Here is a 17,734-nt window from a genome sequence, read left to right as displayed (position 1 = left end):
CCTAAAAATTGTTCCATACATCTATAGTTTTAATATCTAAGATGGTCTTTTATTATAGCTATTTTATGATTTCATCAACAACTAAGCTGTTGTTTCATTATAAACGGATTTGATATCTTTGTGATTAAAGCAGCAGAATAAAAACCGTGAAGGGTGTACTGTTTGGTTTTCAATCGTTTCAATGTATTAGAAATTCTTATCAGATGTTGGGAAACAGCAGGCTTAAGCTAACTGCAAGTGCTACATCCATGGTCCAAAAAACAATGGTTTGTAATGGACATGTGTTTAGCCATCAGCTTGTTTAACAAAATCTCTAAGAAAATTCATTAGTAAGCAAATTCATCTTAAATAAGAAACTTACACATGTTCCATTTCATTTTTGTAGATTAAAGCTCTCTTCAAAGTCATGTCAAACACTCAGGTCTTTATAATCTTTACCAATTTTTTTTTTAATGTGAATGTTAGAGAAGGTCAGTGCTTCAGTTTACCACCCTTATATTAAGATAATACTTTTCGTGCCATAAGAAAAAAGAACAGATATAACTCAAAATTTTCCTAAGGCACTTTCCTGGAAACTAGAGAAAATGAGAAAAGCATCAGGGGAAAAAGAAATTACTGAAAATTATGCAATACTTGACATTGACATTTTAAATCCTTGATCTCAGGTTCAAAAGCTGCACAATTTAAAAAATTACAGGATTTATGAAAACTACTTTAATAAAGTACTACAAACAATCTGATAAAAATGTAAACATACTAACATACTGTACTTATAAAAACTTTCCTTTGTAGTTACTTATTCATGATATCTTCTGTTGTATAGAAAATGTTCAGTTTAAAAGTAAGGTATACAAGTCTAAAAGTACTTTCATTCAGTGGGTAGTTAGCAGATTAAGTGGGAAACTGTGTAAAGAATTAGGATGTCTGTGTCATATTTACAATTTCGTTATTGACTTGGACAATTTTGAAAAATCTCTTACTATCTCTGTATTTCAACATCTTTGTGTCTAGGAGGCAGATGACAATATTTGGCACCTCACTCTTCTTTAGACATGAGAACTGAGAGGAAATCGTTTTAATTCATAATGGGCTTTAAAATTCTGAATACAGAGGAATTTAAATAAAATGATGTACCTAATAACTTTTTATACTTATAATTTTGACTGTGCATTTCAGAAATATTAATTTACATCTGACACAGACTGTTCTTATGTGATTATGAAACTGAGGCAAAGAAGGAGGATTAATTGCTTTCTAGTGGCAATTAATGTAATTAATTAATGAGATTGGGTCTAGATCTAATGAGGTTAAGTCTAGGTCTTCTGATAAAGTCTCTTCCACTACCCTCCACCCAAATGTTTTGTTTAATCCTTTGGAATGCTAAGAATAAACATGAGTTTTAATAGGAAAAAAAAACCAACCCATCAATGACATTAGAGTAGATTTCTTTAGTGTTGTAATCAAATGTAATTTTGTCATTAATTTTTACAGTTTTAATTCTTTAAATTGCTGATGTAATTTAATAGTCATCAGTTAATTGTAGTATAGTTTGATCACAAAAATAACTGCCTCCTGAGCACCTGATAGTGTGCTTATTCATATTAGTCCTTAATCTTTGCATCAGCCTTGTTAAAACATATAGGCTGAATATAGCTGCAATTTATAGATGAGAAAACTGAGGTTTAATGAGGTTGACAACCTTCCCCAAGGATGTACTGAAGCGCCGCTTTCTACATGAAGCCTTGAAAGATGAGGAAGATTTTAGTAGACAGAAATAGGGGGAAAACATCATTTTAAGCAATGTAAATGGCATGACCAAAGGTATGTGTTTGCTGAAGCACAAATTTGCCAAGGTAGTTATAACTAGTATTTTTTTTTTTTGTCTTTTTTTTCGTGTCCGGCAATGGATCGCAACCCTCAGTGTCGCACCCGTAGCGGACCGGGACCGGCAACGGGATCGCAACCCTCGGTGTTGCGCCCGCACCTCACTCAGCCAGTGAGCGGGAACCGGTCTGTATTTGGGATCCGAACCCTCGGCGGGAGCGCCACCACGCTCCCAAGCGGCGCACTGCAGCAGTGCGCCACCGGGCCGGCCCCATAACTAGTATGTTTTGACTGAAAGAGTAACTGTATTGTGAGAGATAATGTTGAAAAAAGTTGTTTGTAACCAGCTCATGAAAGGGACTTAAATACTTGAGGAAGAAATTAGTGCATAATTCAGTAGGATTTAGGGAGTTATGAACATCAGGAGAGTAGAATTGTAGGATTTGGCATATATGTTGCAAAGTGAATGAAAGAAAGGTCAGATCAGAGGCACATAGACCAAGTAGGAGACTGTTGCAATAGTGAAGTCATGATAGCCCAAACTAGACTCTTTTCGCTGACCACAGAAACGAAGAGACTTCGTAAAGAAAAAAGGAAGGATGTGGTAAGGGAGTGATTCTAGAAGATGGGTCTAACAACCAGCCTTCTGGTGGCTTTGTCAGAAATGGGAAACATAGGAATAAGGTGGTGTTTTTTGAAGAGCCATCATGATCTATCTGTCTTTAAAATTGGTGAACTTAGGCTATCCAGTTAGCTCAGTTGGTTAGAGATTGGTGCTGATAACACTAAGGCCCAGGGTTCAAAAAAAAGGTAAAAACTGATGCATTTGTGGGATGTCTAGTGGAAGCATTCATTTGACAGTTAGAAATGTAAGTTTAATCCTGAGAGTGGAAATGTGTAAAGAGTATCATGCTAATGATCTTGATTTTATACTTTGACTGTATTAAGTTAGATGGAATTGAAGTCCTAAATGTGGATGATATTTCTAAAGAAGGGAGAGGAATAGAGAGGGTGGAGACTAGACCACTGAGAAGTACCTGAATTAGAGGAGCAGTAGGTGGAAAAATACAGCCAGCAGAAACAGAGAAAGAATATCAAGGAGGTAGGAGGAGATCTGGCATGGTACTAATGTCTGAGGTTAGTAGAGGGGACAGAGAGAGGTAAGGTGATCAACAAAGTCAGATTTTTCTGAAGGTCCAAGTGGGGATCTAAAGGAAAGCCACTGGAATTTGTGATTGGGAGGTTGTAAGTTACTTCTGAGAGAGCAACTTAAGGAGTGTATGGATTACTATTAAGGTATTAGAATGGGTGGATAGTGGATAAAATGAAGACAATCAGAGCAGTTGAAAAATTGGTTGTAAAAAAAATACAAGCTCAAGGGTGTGGAAAAATTGAAGGAAAATATTCTCACTTTGACTATCACAAATGCTTGGCATTTAGACTTGACCCCATATTTTCTTCTCACCTCTATCTTTTGTTACAAGTCACCTCCCCACCTTAAATTATTCTATACTGTAGCCAAATACCTTTGTGTTTTAGCATGCACTCTACGTTTTTCCACCTCCCTGTCTGGGTTAAGACATACTTTTTGGATGCCTTTCTACATCACTAGTTTCTATTCATTTTTCAGGGCCCTGTTCAAATGACTCCCCTGTGAAGCCATCTCTTATTTAGCCTGAAGTAATCTTTTCTTCACTGAATTTCAAAATGTTTCAGTCATTTATTTGTCATGGCAGTTAAAGCTTTTTATTACATACTGCTTTTTATTTTTGATGTACATGATTTATGTCCCTCCTTGGAATTTAAGCTCCTTGGAGACTTTCTCAAGGTTTCAATGTAGCATAATGGAAAGAGTAAAGACTTAGAATTCAAATTGTCTCATGTTTAGTTTCTAGCTCTATCACTTACTGTCAGGTCCTCCGCCAGCCGACCCGAACAGCCCTTGCCTCGCTATCAGTCTGTCCCTTGGTGGGCAAGCGAATTGCCCAGATTCCTCTTTCCCTCCGGTCCCCATTGGGAGGAGACAGGGAAGAGAGCCATGAAGAGAAGTGAGCACAGCCACCAGCCCCAACCAGCCCGTTAAAGGACACTCAGATGCGGTGGGGGTTCTGTCGAGCAGTTCCGTTTATTATCACACAAGCACTTGCTTTTAAAGGCAAATGGGAAGGGAGGTTTTTTACATCCTCCAATCAGCTTAAAGGTTGAGAGCATGCATCCTGTCTCAGTGCCTAGCTATTGCAATCAGGCAGTGTTCACAAGCACGGAAGGGCGTATTTGGCCAATAAGGGCTAAGGCAAGGATCCCGCAGACACTCCCACCCTACTTCCTCCCGGCGCTGTCTTAGGCTGCCACGTTAATACGCCCTTGTGGGCCCATAATGGTGCTGCTTGTAATGTCACTTAAGGTGGCATTAGTTTTTAAGGCCCGACAACTTACTGACTGTGTAACTTCAGGCAAGGTGTTTATTTAATCTCCATAAACCTCAGCCTTCTTGCTGGGTAAAATGCCCATGTCACAGGTTGAGATGATTAAATGGTGAGAGAGGTAACTGATTTAAAGAACCTAGCAAAGTTAGGTTCCCTTTCCTCCTTATATATCTTGATTTTTATGCCAGTACCCAGAATGGTACTATACAAATATTAGGTGCTCCAGAAATTGTTGAATAGTAATTTCTTTGCCATTACTAAAATATAAAGCTGCTATAATTTCTAGGCCACTGATATTTTATTGAGTTGCTTTTTAAAAAAAAAAATCCTTTTTTCCATTAGGGCAGAACATATTACAGATTAATACCAGATTAAAAAACTAAATGCAATGCAGAATTATGTGGTGGATAAGGATGATGTCTTACAAACCATATTAAAATTCAAATGAATTCAAATTAGAAACATACCTATTAATAAAAAAATTAATTACTTAGAGTTAGTAGCAGTTTATAAAAGCAATTTCTTTTACCATTTGCATAGAAACTAGGCTCTGGGGGGCCAAGAAGATGCTGTCTGGACTCGAAAGCAAGCCCATAGTTTGGCAATATACAGTGTCATGTACTCCAACCTTAAAATTTTCATTCTCATTTTAACAGATTTAAATATATTCTAATGCCAGTGGAGGGGATTATATTCCAGAGGATGTAAGATTGGGACCCCAAAAATTAGACTGTGATCTTAAGATTAGTTTAAAAACTTGCACTTCATTCCAAGAGTTATGCATTTCACTAAAAAATGCTGCTGTTTGAATAGTCTGACAGATTTTGGCAACGTTGCAAATTCTCAATCACCTGAAAAATTCAGCATTTAATAATCTGTGTAGACCTATCTTTCTATATCTCACCATGTCCTTTTTGAATTTTTTTTTTTTTTTTTTTTTCCTTTTTGTCTTTTTCCATGTCCGGCAATGGATCGCAACCCTCAGTGTCGCCCCCGTACCGGACCGGGACCGGCAACGGGATCGCAACCCTCGGTGTTGCTCCCGCGCCTTGCTCAGCCAGTGAGCGGGAACCGGTCTGTATGTGGGATCCGAACCCTCGGCGGGAGCGCCGCCGCGCTTCCCAAGCGGTGCACTATAGCAGTGCGCCACCAGGCCAGCCCATTTTTTTTTTTTTTCTTTTTTGAATTTTTATTCATCATTCTTCAATTTGTATATTATATGGCTACTTCAATAATGTATCTAAATATTTGACTAAGGATAGATTTTTAGAAGCAAGCATGATATATTCATTGTTCTTTTAAAATTATAAACAGAGTTGGTCTCCATATACAACAGTACTTCAAAAAGTTCATGGAAAAATAAAATTAAAAGATAATGCAAATCTTTCCATGAACTTTTTGAAGTACCCTCATAGAGGTAGCATTAATTTATAATAAGTAAGATAATAAAGAAATATTCCATCATAATAAGCAGCCCTTAAAAGTAGTGCTATTTTAAATGTACGAGCTAAATTATAATGGCTACCATTTGTTGAACATATATTATGTGCTCAATATTTTGCATACCTTACCCCTACTTTATAGTTGAGGAAACTGAGTCTCAGATAAGTGAATTAACTGTTCTAATGTAACCCAGCTAATAAGTGATAGGAATTAGCTTTTAATTCAGGACTGTCTGAATCGAAAGTTAATTAATTCAGTAACCATGTTGTATTGCCTCTACAGTAGTATCTTAAACAGTATATATTTTACCTCATTCTTTGTGTACTTCAAATTTCTCTCATAACTAGTTTGTTCTGCCTAGAAATGCAGCATTTCCTCTTCAACTTTCAAAATAATCTCCACCTCAAAGACCTTAGTCTTTAGAATACATCATCTGAATGATGGAATTACTTACCAAATTAAAAATTATAAAAACTAGCGTAGTAAAAAGATAGAGGTGTTTAGTGGATGGAGCAAAGATGTGATTGCCATTCCATGTGCAGTGATACACTGTTTCATTTCACCTCAGGCTGACTAAATATGGAATTTCTAAAATTCAGTTTATGTAGCTTCAAGAAATAGGAAGTAATTGTATTTATCTGAGAAATACATAATGAGAGCCTAAACTAGGCATTGTTAGTGAGAGTCAAGAGGAACTGTTACATGTCAGAGAGATTGGAAAAATGATGTAAGTCAACACTGATTCAGTGAAAGGGAGGGGGAACAGTCCAGGAGAGTTTAAAGTCTGGTCATTAGGAAGATAATGGTTGCACAATCAAATATGGACTTCAGGAGAATGAACAGATTTGGGCAAGAAAAAGATGACTTCAGGTTTGAACAGAGTATGTAATTATGTTGAGACATCTGGCCTGCTGTCCATTTAGATCTGAGGCCTTGAAATGTGGCTGGTCTGAATTGAGGTGTGCTGTAAGTGTAAAATACACACCGGATTTTGAAGACCTGGTACAAAAAAAGAATGTAAAATATTGCATTAATATTTTTTTGTATTGGTGACATGTTGATATATTAAGTTAAATAAAATATGTTGTGAAAATTAACCCATTTCCTTTTACTTTTTTTAATGTGGCTGCTAGGAAACTTAAAATTGCATATGTGTTTTACCTTATATTTTTGATGGACAGCACTAATCTACATGGAGATTTGTAACATAGTTAGAAATGCAGGACCAACTCAAAGCAAAACATCTAGATTTGGAAATAACTAATGTAGGAGAGCTAGTTGATGTTGTGAGATTAGATTAAAATGCCAGTGTACAGGGTATTGAGATGAGAAAATGCTAACAATTATAAGATGGAAAGAGAGAAAATAACCAGGAAAAGAAAAACTAGAGAATCAAGATTCCGAAGTGGTACCTGATCAAGATAGAATTTCATGAAGGAAAGAGTAGTTAACATCATTGAATAATAGAGAGGACAAAGAGGAAAAGGAGTACTGAGAAAAGGCCACTCAATTTGGATGATACAGGTGCGGTTTCAGTGGAGTATAAGAGGGATAGATTGCAAGAGATTAGCAAGTTAGAGGTTGAAGTAGACTGTACATATAAGCTATTCTTTCAGGAATGAAGTCCATTTGTAAAGATAGTAATCACTTGATTCAAGCAGAGTACAGAGAAATTTGAGCATGTTTGTTTGCTGAATGAAAGGATCAGTCAAGTAGGAGTGCTTAAAATTGTAAAAGAGATAAGATAATTTCTTTAGTAAAGTCCTAAAGCATTGGGTCCCAAACCTGAGTGCATACTGGAATCAACCTGGGGAACTTGTTACAAGGGCAAATTCCCAGGCAACATCCCACATCTAAAATTATCATATTCTCTGGAGGTTTGTCTCCTCCATTTTGTTGACAAGTTCTTCCAAGTGATTATGATGTATCCACAGGACAAACAAGTCACAAAAATTAAGGGTTCTGATGAGAACACTGAAATGACTGACCATAGCATCCAAAATGGATGGAGAGCCAATTAGGGTGAGAATGGGGCTGGTGGACCATGAACTATGGTTATGTAATTGGCTTTTATTATTGTAAAAGTGAGTGCAAGTTCAGTGGGAATGAAAGACTGAAAAAGCTAAAAGATAGTGGATTTTGGTTAGAGAGGGAGGTTTCAGAATTCAGGATCTTGGAGGTCAATCAGACACACAATGTGGATGTATCTGTCCAATGTGGAAAAAAGATAAAGAGGACTGAGTCATGCACATTGTAAGGCCTGTCAGTTTGATAACTCTAATATAGGACAGTGGTAAAAGGGTATGGGGTTTGGGATCAGGAGGAAGTTCTAAAGGTTGAATCGGTATGGGCCTATCTAGACTTGAGATTTCCCTAAACCTTGGCTTGGATATCTTGGGAGATGTTTTCCAAAGGGGGGTGCCTGCTTGGGCTTATAGCCTTCTCTGAGTGTTCATGATCAGCTCCAGCGTTTGTTGAAAATAGAGTGAATGCCTGACATTCAAAGGTAACATATGCATAGTTTTGACTATTCATAAGTGACCCTATGGGTTCATGACATGAGTAGTTAATCATTTTTTCCGTGGTATGAATTTGAATCTCCTTCCCTAAAACTGGCTTGCAGGAACAAGTCATTTGTTCTTGACTTGTAGTGAAGTCAACATTTATGGCTCAGTTTGCTTTTAACACATGATTATATTAATCATCAGAATACCTCAGCCTGGTAGGTTTCACAGAAGGGGAAATTATATGCCAAAAAATGATATTAAATGAGTCAAAAACTTGAGTTTAAAAATCAAGTGAGTTTTAAAAGTTTTTAGCATTGCACCTAACGTGTAATAATTGGTTAATAAATGGTAGTTACTGGTGCTAATTAGGAATTCAATAAATTTTGAAGCCAAATTTTTTGTGTATGTCCAGGTTTTGTGAATAGTATTTATACTTAAAGTTTTGTCTAGATTAGGGTCTCCTTGAATTATTAAACTGAAGCTAGAATATTTGCTGTCGAATTGAGAGGACAATAGACCATTTTATCACTTCTTTTCTCATGTTTCATACTTGAACGGGAATATATATTAATTTATGTTGCTATTATGAAAAATTGCAACTTTTATAATATCCTGTAAGTATGTTTCCATGCCACAAGTATACATACACAGAAACAAAATGAATGAATTACGTTATTCACTTTGTTTTTCTTAGATTTGGTGTACTTAATCAACAGTTCTCTTTTTGCTAAACGACTTTTTCTCATTATATTGCATACTTACATAACTGTCTTTTGCTTAATAGTGAAGAGCTCAGAAAAGAAGCAAGACAATTAAAGCGGGAACTCTTAGCAGCTAAACAAAAAAAAGTAGAAAATGCAGCAAAACAAGCAGAGAAAAGAAGTGAAGGTAAGGGCATTTATCAGGCTTATATTTTCACTTAATACTCCTTTTCCTTACCCCTTCTTTCTCTCTCCTCCTCCTTTCCTCCTTTCCCTTTTCCCTTCTTTCTCCTTTTCTCCTCCCTACTTTCTACCTCCTTGTTTCTTGAGTTGAGTGGTCTTTAGTTTTATTTTTTAATACTTTCTTTGGACAGTTAGCCGCTAAAATTAACTTTTACCAAGGACATTTGTCTGAGAAGTAAATTCAATGTAAACATGATCATAACTGTTGTTCTTAAGCAATTTTAATGAGAACTTGAAATCAGGCAAAACTTAAATGTTGCCATATTATATAACTGGATTAAAAGTGCACAGGGATGTAATGTTCATTTTTTTATATTGTGTACTCTTTAGAACATTTTAAAGTGTTGAGCCCTGTTTTAGTCCATTTTGTGTTGCTATAACAGAAATACCAGAGACTGGGTCATTTATAAGGAAAAGAGATTTATTTGGCTTACTATTCTGGGACAGCTACATCTGGCCTAGGCCTCAGGCTGCTGCTTCTCATGGCGGAAAGTGGCAGGGAGCCGGCGGGTACAAGCAGATCACATGGCAAGAGGGAGCAAGAGAGAGAGAGGAGGAGCCAGGGTCCTTTAAACAATCAGCTCTCGCAGGAACTAATAGAGTGAGAACTCACTCATTAATCCCCCCTCCTCCATTCATGAGGGATCTGCCCCCATGACTCAATCATTTTCCAACACTGCCACATTGGGGATCAAATTTCCACATGAGTTTTGGAGGGGACAACACTTCCAAACTCCATCAAGCTCTATGTTTGGGACTTGTGTAAACATTGTATGTTGGTTTTAATAGTATTAAATATCTACTCTTGGTTTTTGTTTGTTTTTGTTTTTACTATTATGTTAAGACATAAAAAATCTAAAATATTGATAAAGCTGAATAACACCCTGCTGATATAGATTAAATATGTTTTTTGCTTCACTGTGATTTTTATTAAGCAAGAATAGCTTCAAAAAAAGCTGTTTCACTGAAAATCTTTCATTCAGTTTAAAACCATTTTATCTATAAAGCATACAATGTTAAGTTTCCAAAATAATAGCTTAGAACCCTCAAATCTGTTGGCTTTTAACAATAATAAATTGCATTGTAGATTCAATGAACATGACCAGAAATCTTACTCAGTATTGCCTGTAATGATGTATAATAAATTTAACTTAATAAATTTCCTTCGTACACATATCTTCTGTATTCTTATGCTTCTGGAAAGCTTGAAGTGTTTTTACTGCCAGATTCTGTAACAGTCACTGGAGACATATCAAAGAATAAGATACAGCCATTAGCCTTAAAGAATACATATTCTAAGGGCCGAGCCCGTGGCGCACTCGGGAGAGTGCGGCGCTGGGAGCGCAGCAGCGCTCCCGCCGCGGGTTCGTATCCTATATAGGTATGACCGGTGCGCTCACTGGCTGAGCGCGGTGCGGCCAGTCTCAAAAAGGACAAAAAAAAAAAAAAAAAAAAAAAAAAAAAAGAATACATATTCTAATGCAGAACATTTGGCCATAGTTGTTATTATTTATTTTAAGTATCACACGTAATACCACATAACAATTTAAATGGCATAGTTCACAGATTATTTGCACCATATCTCCAGTGACTATAGTAGTAAAGGCATGTACTTCATGAACAATTGAAAGTCACTGAAATATATATTTGAATGAAACTAATTATTGAAAAATTAACTCACCATAATGGCACAAATTATAAACTGAATTTAAAAGAAAGGATAAACTTATTTATGACTAGGTAATGTAGCTAAAAAATAACCCACAATAGAAACAAGCTCTGTTGGCAATATTAAGATTTGAAAGAAGTACAATGAGGATTATTTTATTTTTAAGATTATATATAATTTTCCCACTGGACTATTTCTTATAATTAAAAGCATTTTAAATATATGAAAGTAATTCTTTTCAACTAGAAAGATCTTTTGCTTAAATATTTTATTCACTTTTGAGATAATGATTATAAATGCTGACATATCTCAAGAACTGTGCTGGACTAGGGGCATAAGGTTGGTAACAGATGTATGGTTCTTGCCTCTAGTTCATGATCTAGTTGGAGTAAGAGAAAAGCAGTAAATAATTACTATAATAGTGATGTATAGTTAAGGCCTATATTAGACATAAGTAGTGCTATGTTTATTTATCTGCCTTTGAAATACTAAATACAATTAGGTAAAGAAAGGTTTGAGTCTTCAAAGACTGATTTCTTAACACAAAAGAGATGATTCTTACAGAGCTTGTTTCAGTCTATTTATGTGAATGTTAACCATGTTAAATCCTTTTTATTCCATAATTAGAAAGGGAATTTTATTAATAATTATTTTTATGAATTTAATGTTTCCTAAACCATATAGAAATACCTGGATTTGCCCTAAATCTGAGTGACAGTTAAAAATTAACTTCCAAAAACATTGGGTCATTCGGTTGCTATCATTTCTTTTCTAGTATCAGAATGGGCCATTTTATTTTCTTATTTTTCATTGTTTTATTTTGAAATAATTTTAGTTTTATACAGAAGTTGCAAAAGTAATACAGAGAATTTCCATACACCTTTAAAGTTAAGGTCTTATACAACCATAGTACAATGGTCAAAACCAAGCAATTAATATTGGTACAATACTATTAACTAACTACAGACCTTATTAGAATTTCACCATTTTTCACACTAGTATTCTTCTTCTACGATCATTCATTCCAAGAGTTCATGTTGTATTTAGTTATCATGTCTCCTTAGGTTCCTCTGGTTTGTGACAGTTTTTCAATCTTTCCTTGTCTTTCATGACCTTGACACTTTGAAGAGTCCTGGATAAATATTTTGTTGAATGTCTATGAATTTGAGTTTGTCTGATGTTTTCTCATGATTAGATTAAGGTTATGCATTTTTTGGCAAGATTACCACATAAGTGGTATTCCTTCTCAGTATATTATATCAAGGGTAACCTGATGCCTATTGTCTTATTACTGTTGATATTACCTTGATTACTAGGTTAAAGTGGTATCTGTTGAGTTGCTATACTATACAGTTATTCTTTTTACCTTTGAGATTTGTAGGTATCGGGAGAAGACAGTTGGAGACTATACAAATACCTTGTTTTTTCTCAAGCTTCCGCCCCACTAATTTTAGTGTTCATTGGTAGATATTAGATCTTGCCTATGGGCAACAGTTATTTACTGTGGTAGTCCAACCGTGATTTTCTATGACTATTTCCCTGACTCCTACTACTTTTATTACTTGGAATTCTTCTGTGAAAAAGAGTGCTGTCATCTATTATTTATTTATTTCAATATGGGCTTGTGAATATTTATATTACCCTATGTATTATAATCCCAAACTATCGTTATTTATTTTGTTCAACGTTTTTCCAGCTTTGGCCATTGGTAGCTCTATCAGGTTGGCTCCTGTGTCCTTTTAACTTGCCCTCATCCTTTGAGCACTTTCTTATTTCCTGGCACCACAAGATACTCCAGGCTGATCTTGTACTTTCCCTTCTCTGGACCTGTAATCAATGATTTCTCCAAGGAACTCTGGTTCTTCTTATTGAAGTATTATATTTAGAAACAAAGAGCTGGACACTAAGTGGGCCATTTTATTTTGATTCTAAATTTTTAGAATGCTATTAGGAGTAATATTTTATAATCACTACCTTGTTAGAATACTTAACAAAATTCTTTTTAAGACCTATCTATTATCCATGATATGGATTACCTTTTTCTCGGAATTGTATTTCCTCTAAACTTCCTATGATCTTTTAAAATTGACAAGTATAGCTGATATAATGATGAAAAATGGTTTACTATGAAAGATTTGTGAATTTTAGTAAACACTATATTAAATTTGAAATTCACGTTTCTAAGAAGTTTTCAAGTCTAGTAGTACTTCTTTCCCCATGATTAAAAATGATACCATGAGCCATCTCACTACATAGCATTATAGAAACAAAGTAGAGTTTCAGGCATCATTGAACACATGTCAGAACTTAGCCTGTCTTTTCAGTTGACAGATATCTCAAGGTTAGAACTACATGAACTATGGCAACAGATCCAGAGGTTCTCATACATGTTTGCATAGTAAGATCCTCACATGAAAAGAATTTGGAAAGTGTTATTTGACCTTGGCTCTGTAACTTTATGCATCAGTTGAGCTGAATACCCTCATGAACCTATTCAGGAAAGATTTCTTGATTGGACTATATGGCTACATATCAGGCTTTTATAGTGTTTTATTTTAGTCCAAGACTAAATTATCTGAGTATTCTGGCAATTCTGAATGATTTGGTCTTTTGAACATTTTATGCTATGTCTAGCAATTTAATTTACCTTTTCGATAGTATGATGTAGCAAATTGTCATGTGATACAGACCTCTCTTCTGTATGAATTTCCATCTGAATGCATGCACCACACCTGCTAAATAGAGAGACTAAAAATACATTAATTTTGGTATTTTAATAGTAATTTTGGTAATAATACTAGATACTTGTTATACATAACACTAATGGTTATAAGAATGCTTTGGAATAGTATATCTTCTCAAAAAATTAGTAGGGAAGTGTTAAAATTCTTAATTACAGTTACTAGCAGTGAAGTTATTTAAGGCTTTGTGATTCAGTTTTCTTATAAGTCCTGGGATAAAACATGCCTTCTCCACCTCTCAGTGTTCCTGTAAAAAGTAAATGAAATCATGAGAAAACCTTTAATAAATTTACAGTACTGTATAAAAATAATTTTAAACTTGTGAGAAAAAAATATAGCTATTTCTGCTTTCATTTTGTTTCCTATCCAAATCCTACAAATTGAAAATGTGAATTTTAATACTGTATTAGTTGCAATTAAAGCCTATAATCAATATGGCTGTATGTAAATATGACATAAATTAAAATCTCAAAATAAACTTTCTATGTTTTTCAAAGTTGCATTTCCATAATGATATTCTTTGTTAAAAGGGTTGCATGTGTGGGCCGGCCCAGTGGTGCACTGGAGAGTGCGCCGCTTGGGAGCGCGGTAGCGCTCCCGCCAAGGGTTCGGATCCCATGTGGAGACTGGTTCCCGCTCACTGGCTGAGCGCGGTGCGGGTGCAACACCAAGGGTTGCGATCCCGTTGCCGGTCCCCGGTACGGGCACGACACCGAGGGTTGTGATCCCGTTACCGGTCAGTAAAAAAGATAAAAAGGAAAAAAAAAAAAGGGTTGCATGTGAACTTGCATATGTTTTTAAGTAAAGCTTCCAGGGATATTATTTCCTGGTTTTTTGAATACATCTGGTAAGTCTGAACACTTGCTGACTATTGCTACTTCATTTTAGAATCTAATGTATTATTTTTGGATTAAAAGCACTTGGGAAGAACAAAAAAGCCTTGTGTTCTAATGCCTGTGCATTAAAATACCTGGTTTTTTCCTTATTGCATGAATGGAGGTCTCCCATTTAGCCAGGTGCTCTAATAAGTATGATACTTTCTCTAGGGATTCTGTGATCTTAGAAAATCACCTTTCATCAAGGGATTAATATTCCAGTGATTTTATAGTCTTTACCTAGGTTTGAGGGCCAGATCCTTAGCCAGATTTGTATATACAGTTACAGACTTATATTGTAGTCATAGTTCTATCACATTAGGCAAATTACTTTAAAATCTGTACCCATCCATTTCTGTATATATAAATTTAAAGATATATAGGATCTGCTATTCTGTATATCACAAAGATGTTGTCAGGTAGTAGATAGAGTTATACTTCTTAGGAAGATACATTATATAAATATAACCTCATAATATTTGCCATTGGTTTGTCATGTATTTACTTTTTAAAGACTTCAGATAATGTATAAAAGTATGCTTCAGTAAGTGCAAGAAATAGAATATCAATAAATAAAACCATTATTATAGTCATAGAATTAAAAAAATTTTAAATAGCATGAAACTTGACTTTGTAAAATTCAAAACAGTTACATTTCTTAGATGAATACAGAATCTGCAGTAGGCTCCAACACCCCTACTTAGGTAAACAAGGAATGTGGTGTTTTACTTTAGATACCAGCAATGTCAAAAGAGATGTACTGCAGGACAATCCTGTTTACAGCCTTGGAGTCTCTCTAGTCCCACTGTAAATCATCCAGGCCTGTGCATAGGATTGTTGTAGGGGATAATAAATTTTGAATAAGATTGATAGTTAATTGGAGATAGAGTTGGTTTCCTGTGTTGGCTCTGTCAAGTTCTTTAATAAACTAATGTAATCCTTTTCATTAAATTATGTCTCCAAGTCCTTCCCAGGTTTCTTTAAGTTTTATCATATCAAAACGAGTACCAAACTGAACATGGTCACACAGGAATACAGGTTTGGACATATTCTCTAATCAACTTTAGGGAGATAAGGTGTCAAAGCCTTTTTTCAAATTTCTAAGCAGACAATACTTGCTCTATGACTAGTACCAGAAATAACAGGAGAAAGGGCAATCTGAGCTTGTAATCAAGAAATTTAAGGTCTCTTCATGAAACACATCCCTGAGTTGCTTAGTACATCTCAAGTTGAACTGGGCCATTTCAGGTTTCTCAAACTATCTTTTTAATACTGGATTAAGTCAGACTAAGGACTCTCAGGCTTGATAGATAGGTTGTGAAAGTAAATAGTTTTTGACTACTTTTCATGTGTCTAACATATAATGTTAACCAGCTTAATCATGGTTTTTATAAGAAACAGAAACCCTTTTGGAATGTTAGCTCTGTTATGCCTAATACCACATCGAATAAATTCTTCTCATTCAGCAAACTCGCCCTTTTATCCAAAGCAGCTAACTTTCTTCAGGTCATCATTTTTTTTCTTTGAGTCAGCATTTTTCTCTTGAAGGCCGGAAGTGTCAGACCTGTTTTTCCCCATAATCTACTCTCAACCTATGTGCTAATTTTTACTTTATTTACATGGAAAAGTGAAAGTATCTTTGCACTTGATTCATAGACAGCCTCTCAAGCCACCAGTCATTTTCTGTTTTTTCTTACTTTGGGCATGGTGCTAACAAATTGATAATCTGTTTTTCTAAGTTCAAAACAGATTAAAGAATAATAGACATTAGGGAGAGTATACTCCCATATACATATGGGATATGAAGTGTATCTCAATAATTTAGAAGAGAAAATAAATAAGCAAAAGCAAAAACAGAGCAGGAGCTGACACGTGGACCTTTCTAGCACATTATTTTATTGGGCTTAAAAAAATTTTTTTTGAAGTGATATAGAAAGGCATGCCTTGAGACATCTATTCTGGTAGCAGCAAAAGGTAATAGCCAACCACTGGCACTAGGTAAGGAAACACAAGAACATAGTAGTCAAATATTATGGATGTATTTGCTGTAGATACTTCACTTACTCTGAGAGTGTGTTAGTACCTTTAAAAGATAAAGTTATTGATGCTCATTACAATGACTCTGATTCATTAAGAAAAGTTTAGATGGTATTTATTATTCTTTAATAATGTAGAGATGGGCAATGATTCAGACATAATTGGTAAAAAAAAAAATTCAATAGGCTTAATCAATTAAAAATAATATTCCCTTATCTGGAATATTCAGTTGTGTAGAATATCTCATTTACTGGAAGTCCCGGAAAAATAAAGCTTCGTTCTATAGCTAGCATAATCAGTCCCTCAAGAGAAATTTTCTTGAACATATTACTACCTTCACATGCTAGAAAGCATGCTATATTATTAACAATATATCTTTCAATAATGTAATTTTTTAAATAGTAAAGATTTTTAAAATTCTATAGCACATGTAAAGATGTGCATACCCTCACAATTGTATGAACAATTTAATCTTTTGATAAAGTGAATAAGAGATGATCATCTTTAGTTTGAGAGTCCACAAAGTGCTTTCTTCTTTTTTAGACAATCCATCTGAAACTTTCTCACTAGCTATCATGAGCAAATCCTGTTGAGCTTTACATTTTGAACCATACATTACGGGCATATTTAATTTTTCTGTGCAATGAAATATAACCAATGTATTCAGGATATCTTTTTGCATCTTTTCAGTGTCTTAATACAGTTTTCTAATAAGCATTCTTTGTCTGGTGGATGATGCAATTCCAATGTAGCAAGGGCCTTTAGCTATATTTTTAATAACTGCTAAACATATCCTATTACTAATATCTGTGCCATTCCTGACCGAGTAAAAATTAGTTGTTAATTGATACAGGTAAATGTTAGTTTGGGGCCATAACTGTCTCTTTAAAAAAAATAAATAATAAGCTCTATTTCTTATAATTATAAAAGTAACATATACCTTTGCAAGAATATCAGAACTGTAGAAAAGCATAAAGGATAAAAAGAAAGATCACTCCATAATACTTCTGCCAAAGATAACCATGGTTAACTTTATGATATTTATTTTTCTGAACTTTTTTTATCTTCATGCCAGAAACACGCATGTATTTTTCCCCGTAATGTCATTTTATTCTAATTTTTGTTTATAATATGTTTTTTTTTTTAAAAAAACAAAAAACTTTCCTATTGAAATCGACCAATAACTCTTAAAGGAGCAACTTGCTTTATGGGTATTTTTTCTTAATTCTTTTATATCAGACAGCATAAGGTATAGAGGATGATACATG

The 17,734-nt window shown here is 34.9% G+C and overlaps 1 protein-coding gene across 2 annotated transcripts in view; it reads left to right on the top strand.

The window, feature by feature from the left end:
* The window catches only part of CWC27 (CWC27 spliceosome-associated protein homolog (S. cerevisiae)), a 229,612-nt gene that overhangs the window by 107,353 nt on the left and 104,525 nt on the right, over positions 1 to 17,734 (top strand). For both annotated transcript variants that reach the window (XM_008578320.1, XM_008578319.1), the window contains exon 11: positions 8,985 to 9,088. In XM_008578320.1, the coding sequence (XP_008576542.1) occupies positions 8,985 to 9,088 (104 nt within the window). The remainder of the gene's footprint in view (positions 1 to 8,984; positions 9,089 to 17,734) is intronic.

The sequence above is a fragment of the Galeopterus variegatus genome, unplaced genomic scaffold, assembly GCF_000696425.1.
Source record: "Galeopterus variegatus unplaced genomic scaffold, G_variegatus-3.0.2 Scaffold1661, whole genome shotgun sequence".
Lineage (NCBI taxonomy): Eukaryota > Metazoa > Chordata > Mammalia > Dermoptera > Cynocephalidae > Galeopterus > Galeopterus variegatus.
Note: the sequence above shows the minus strand (reverse complement) of the source record. Positions and strands in the feature narration are given on the sequence as shown.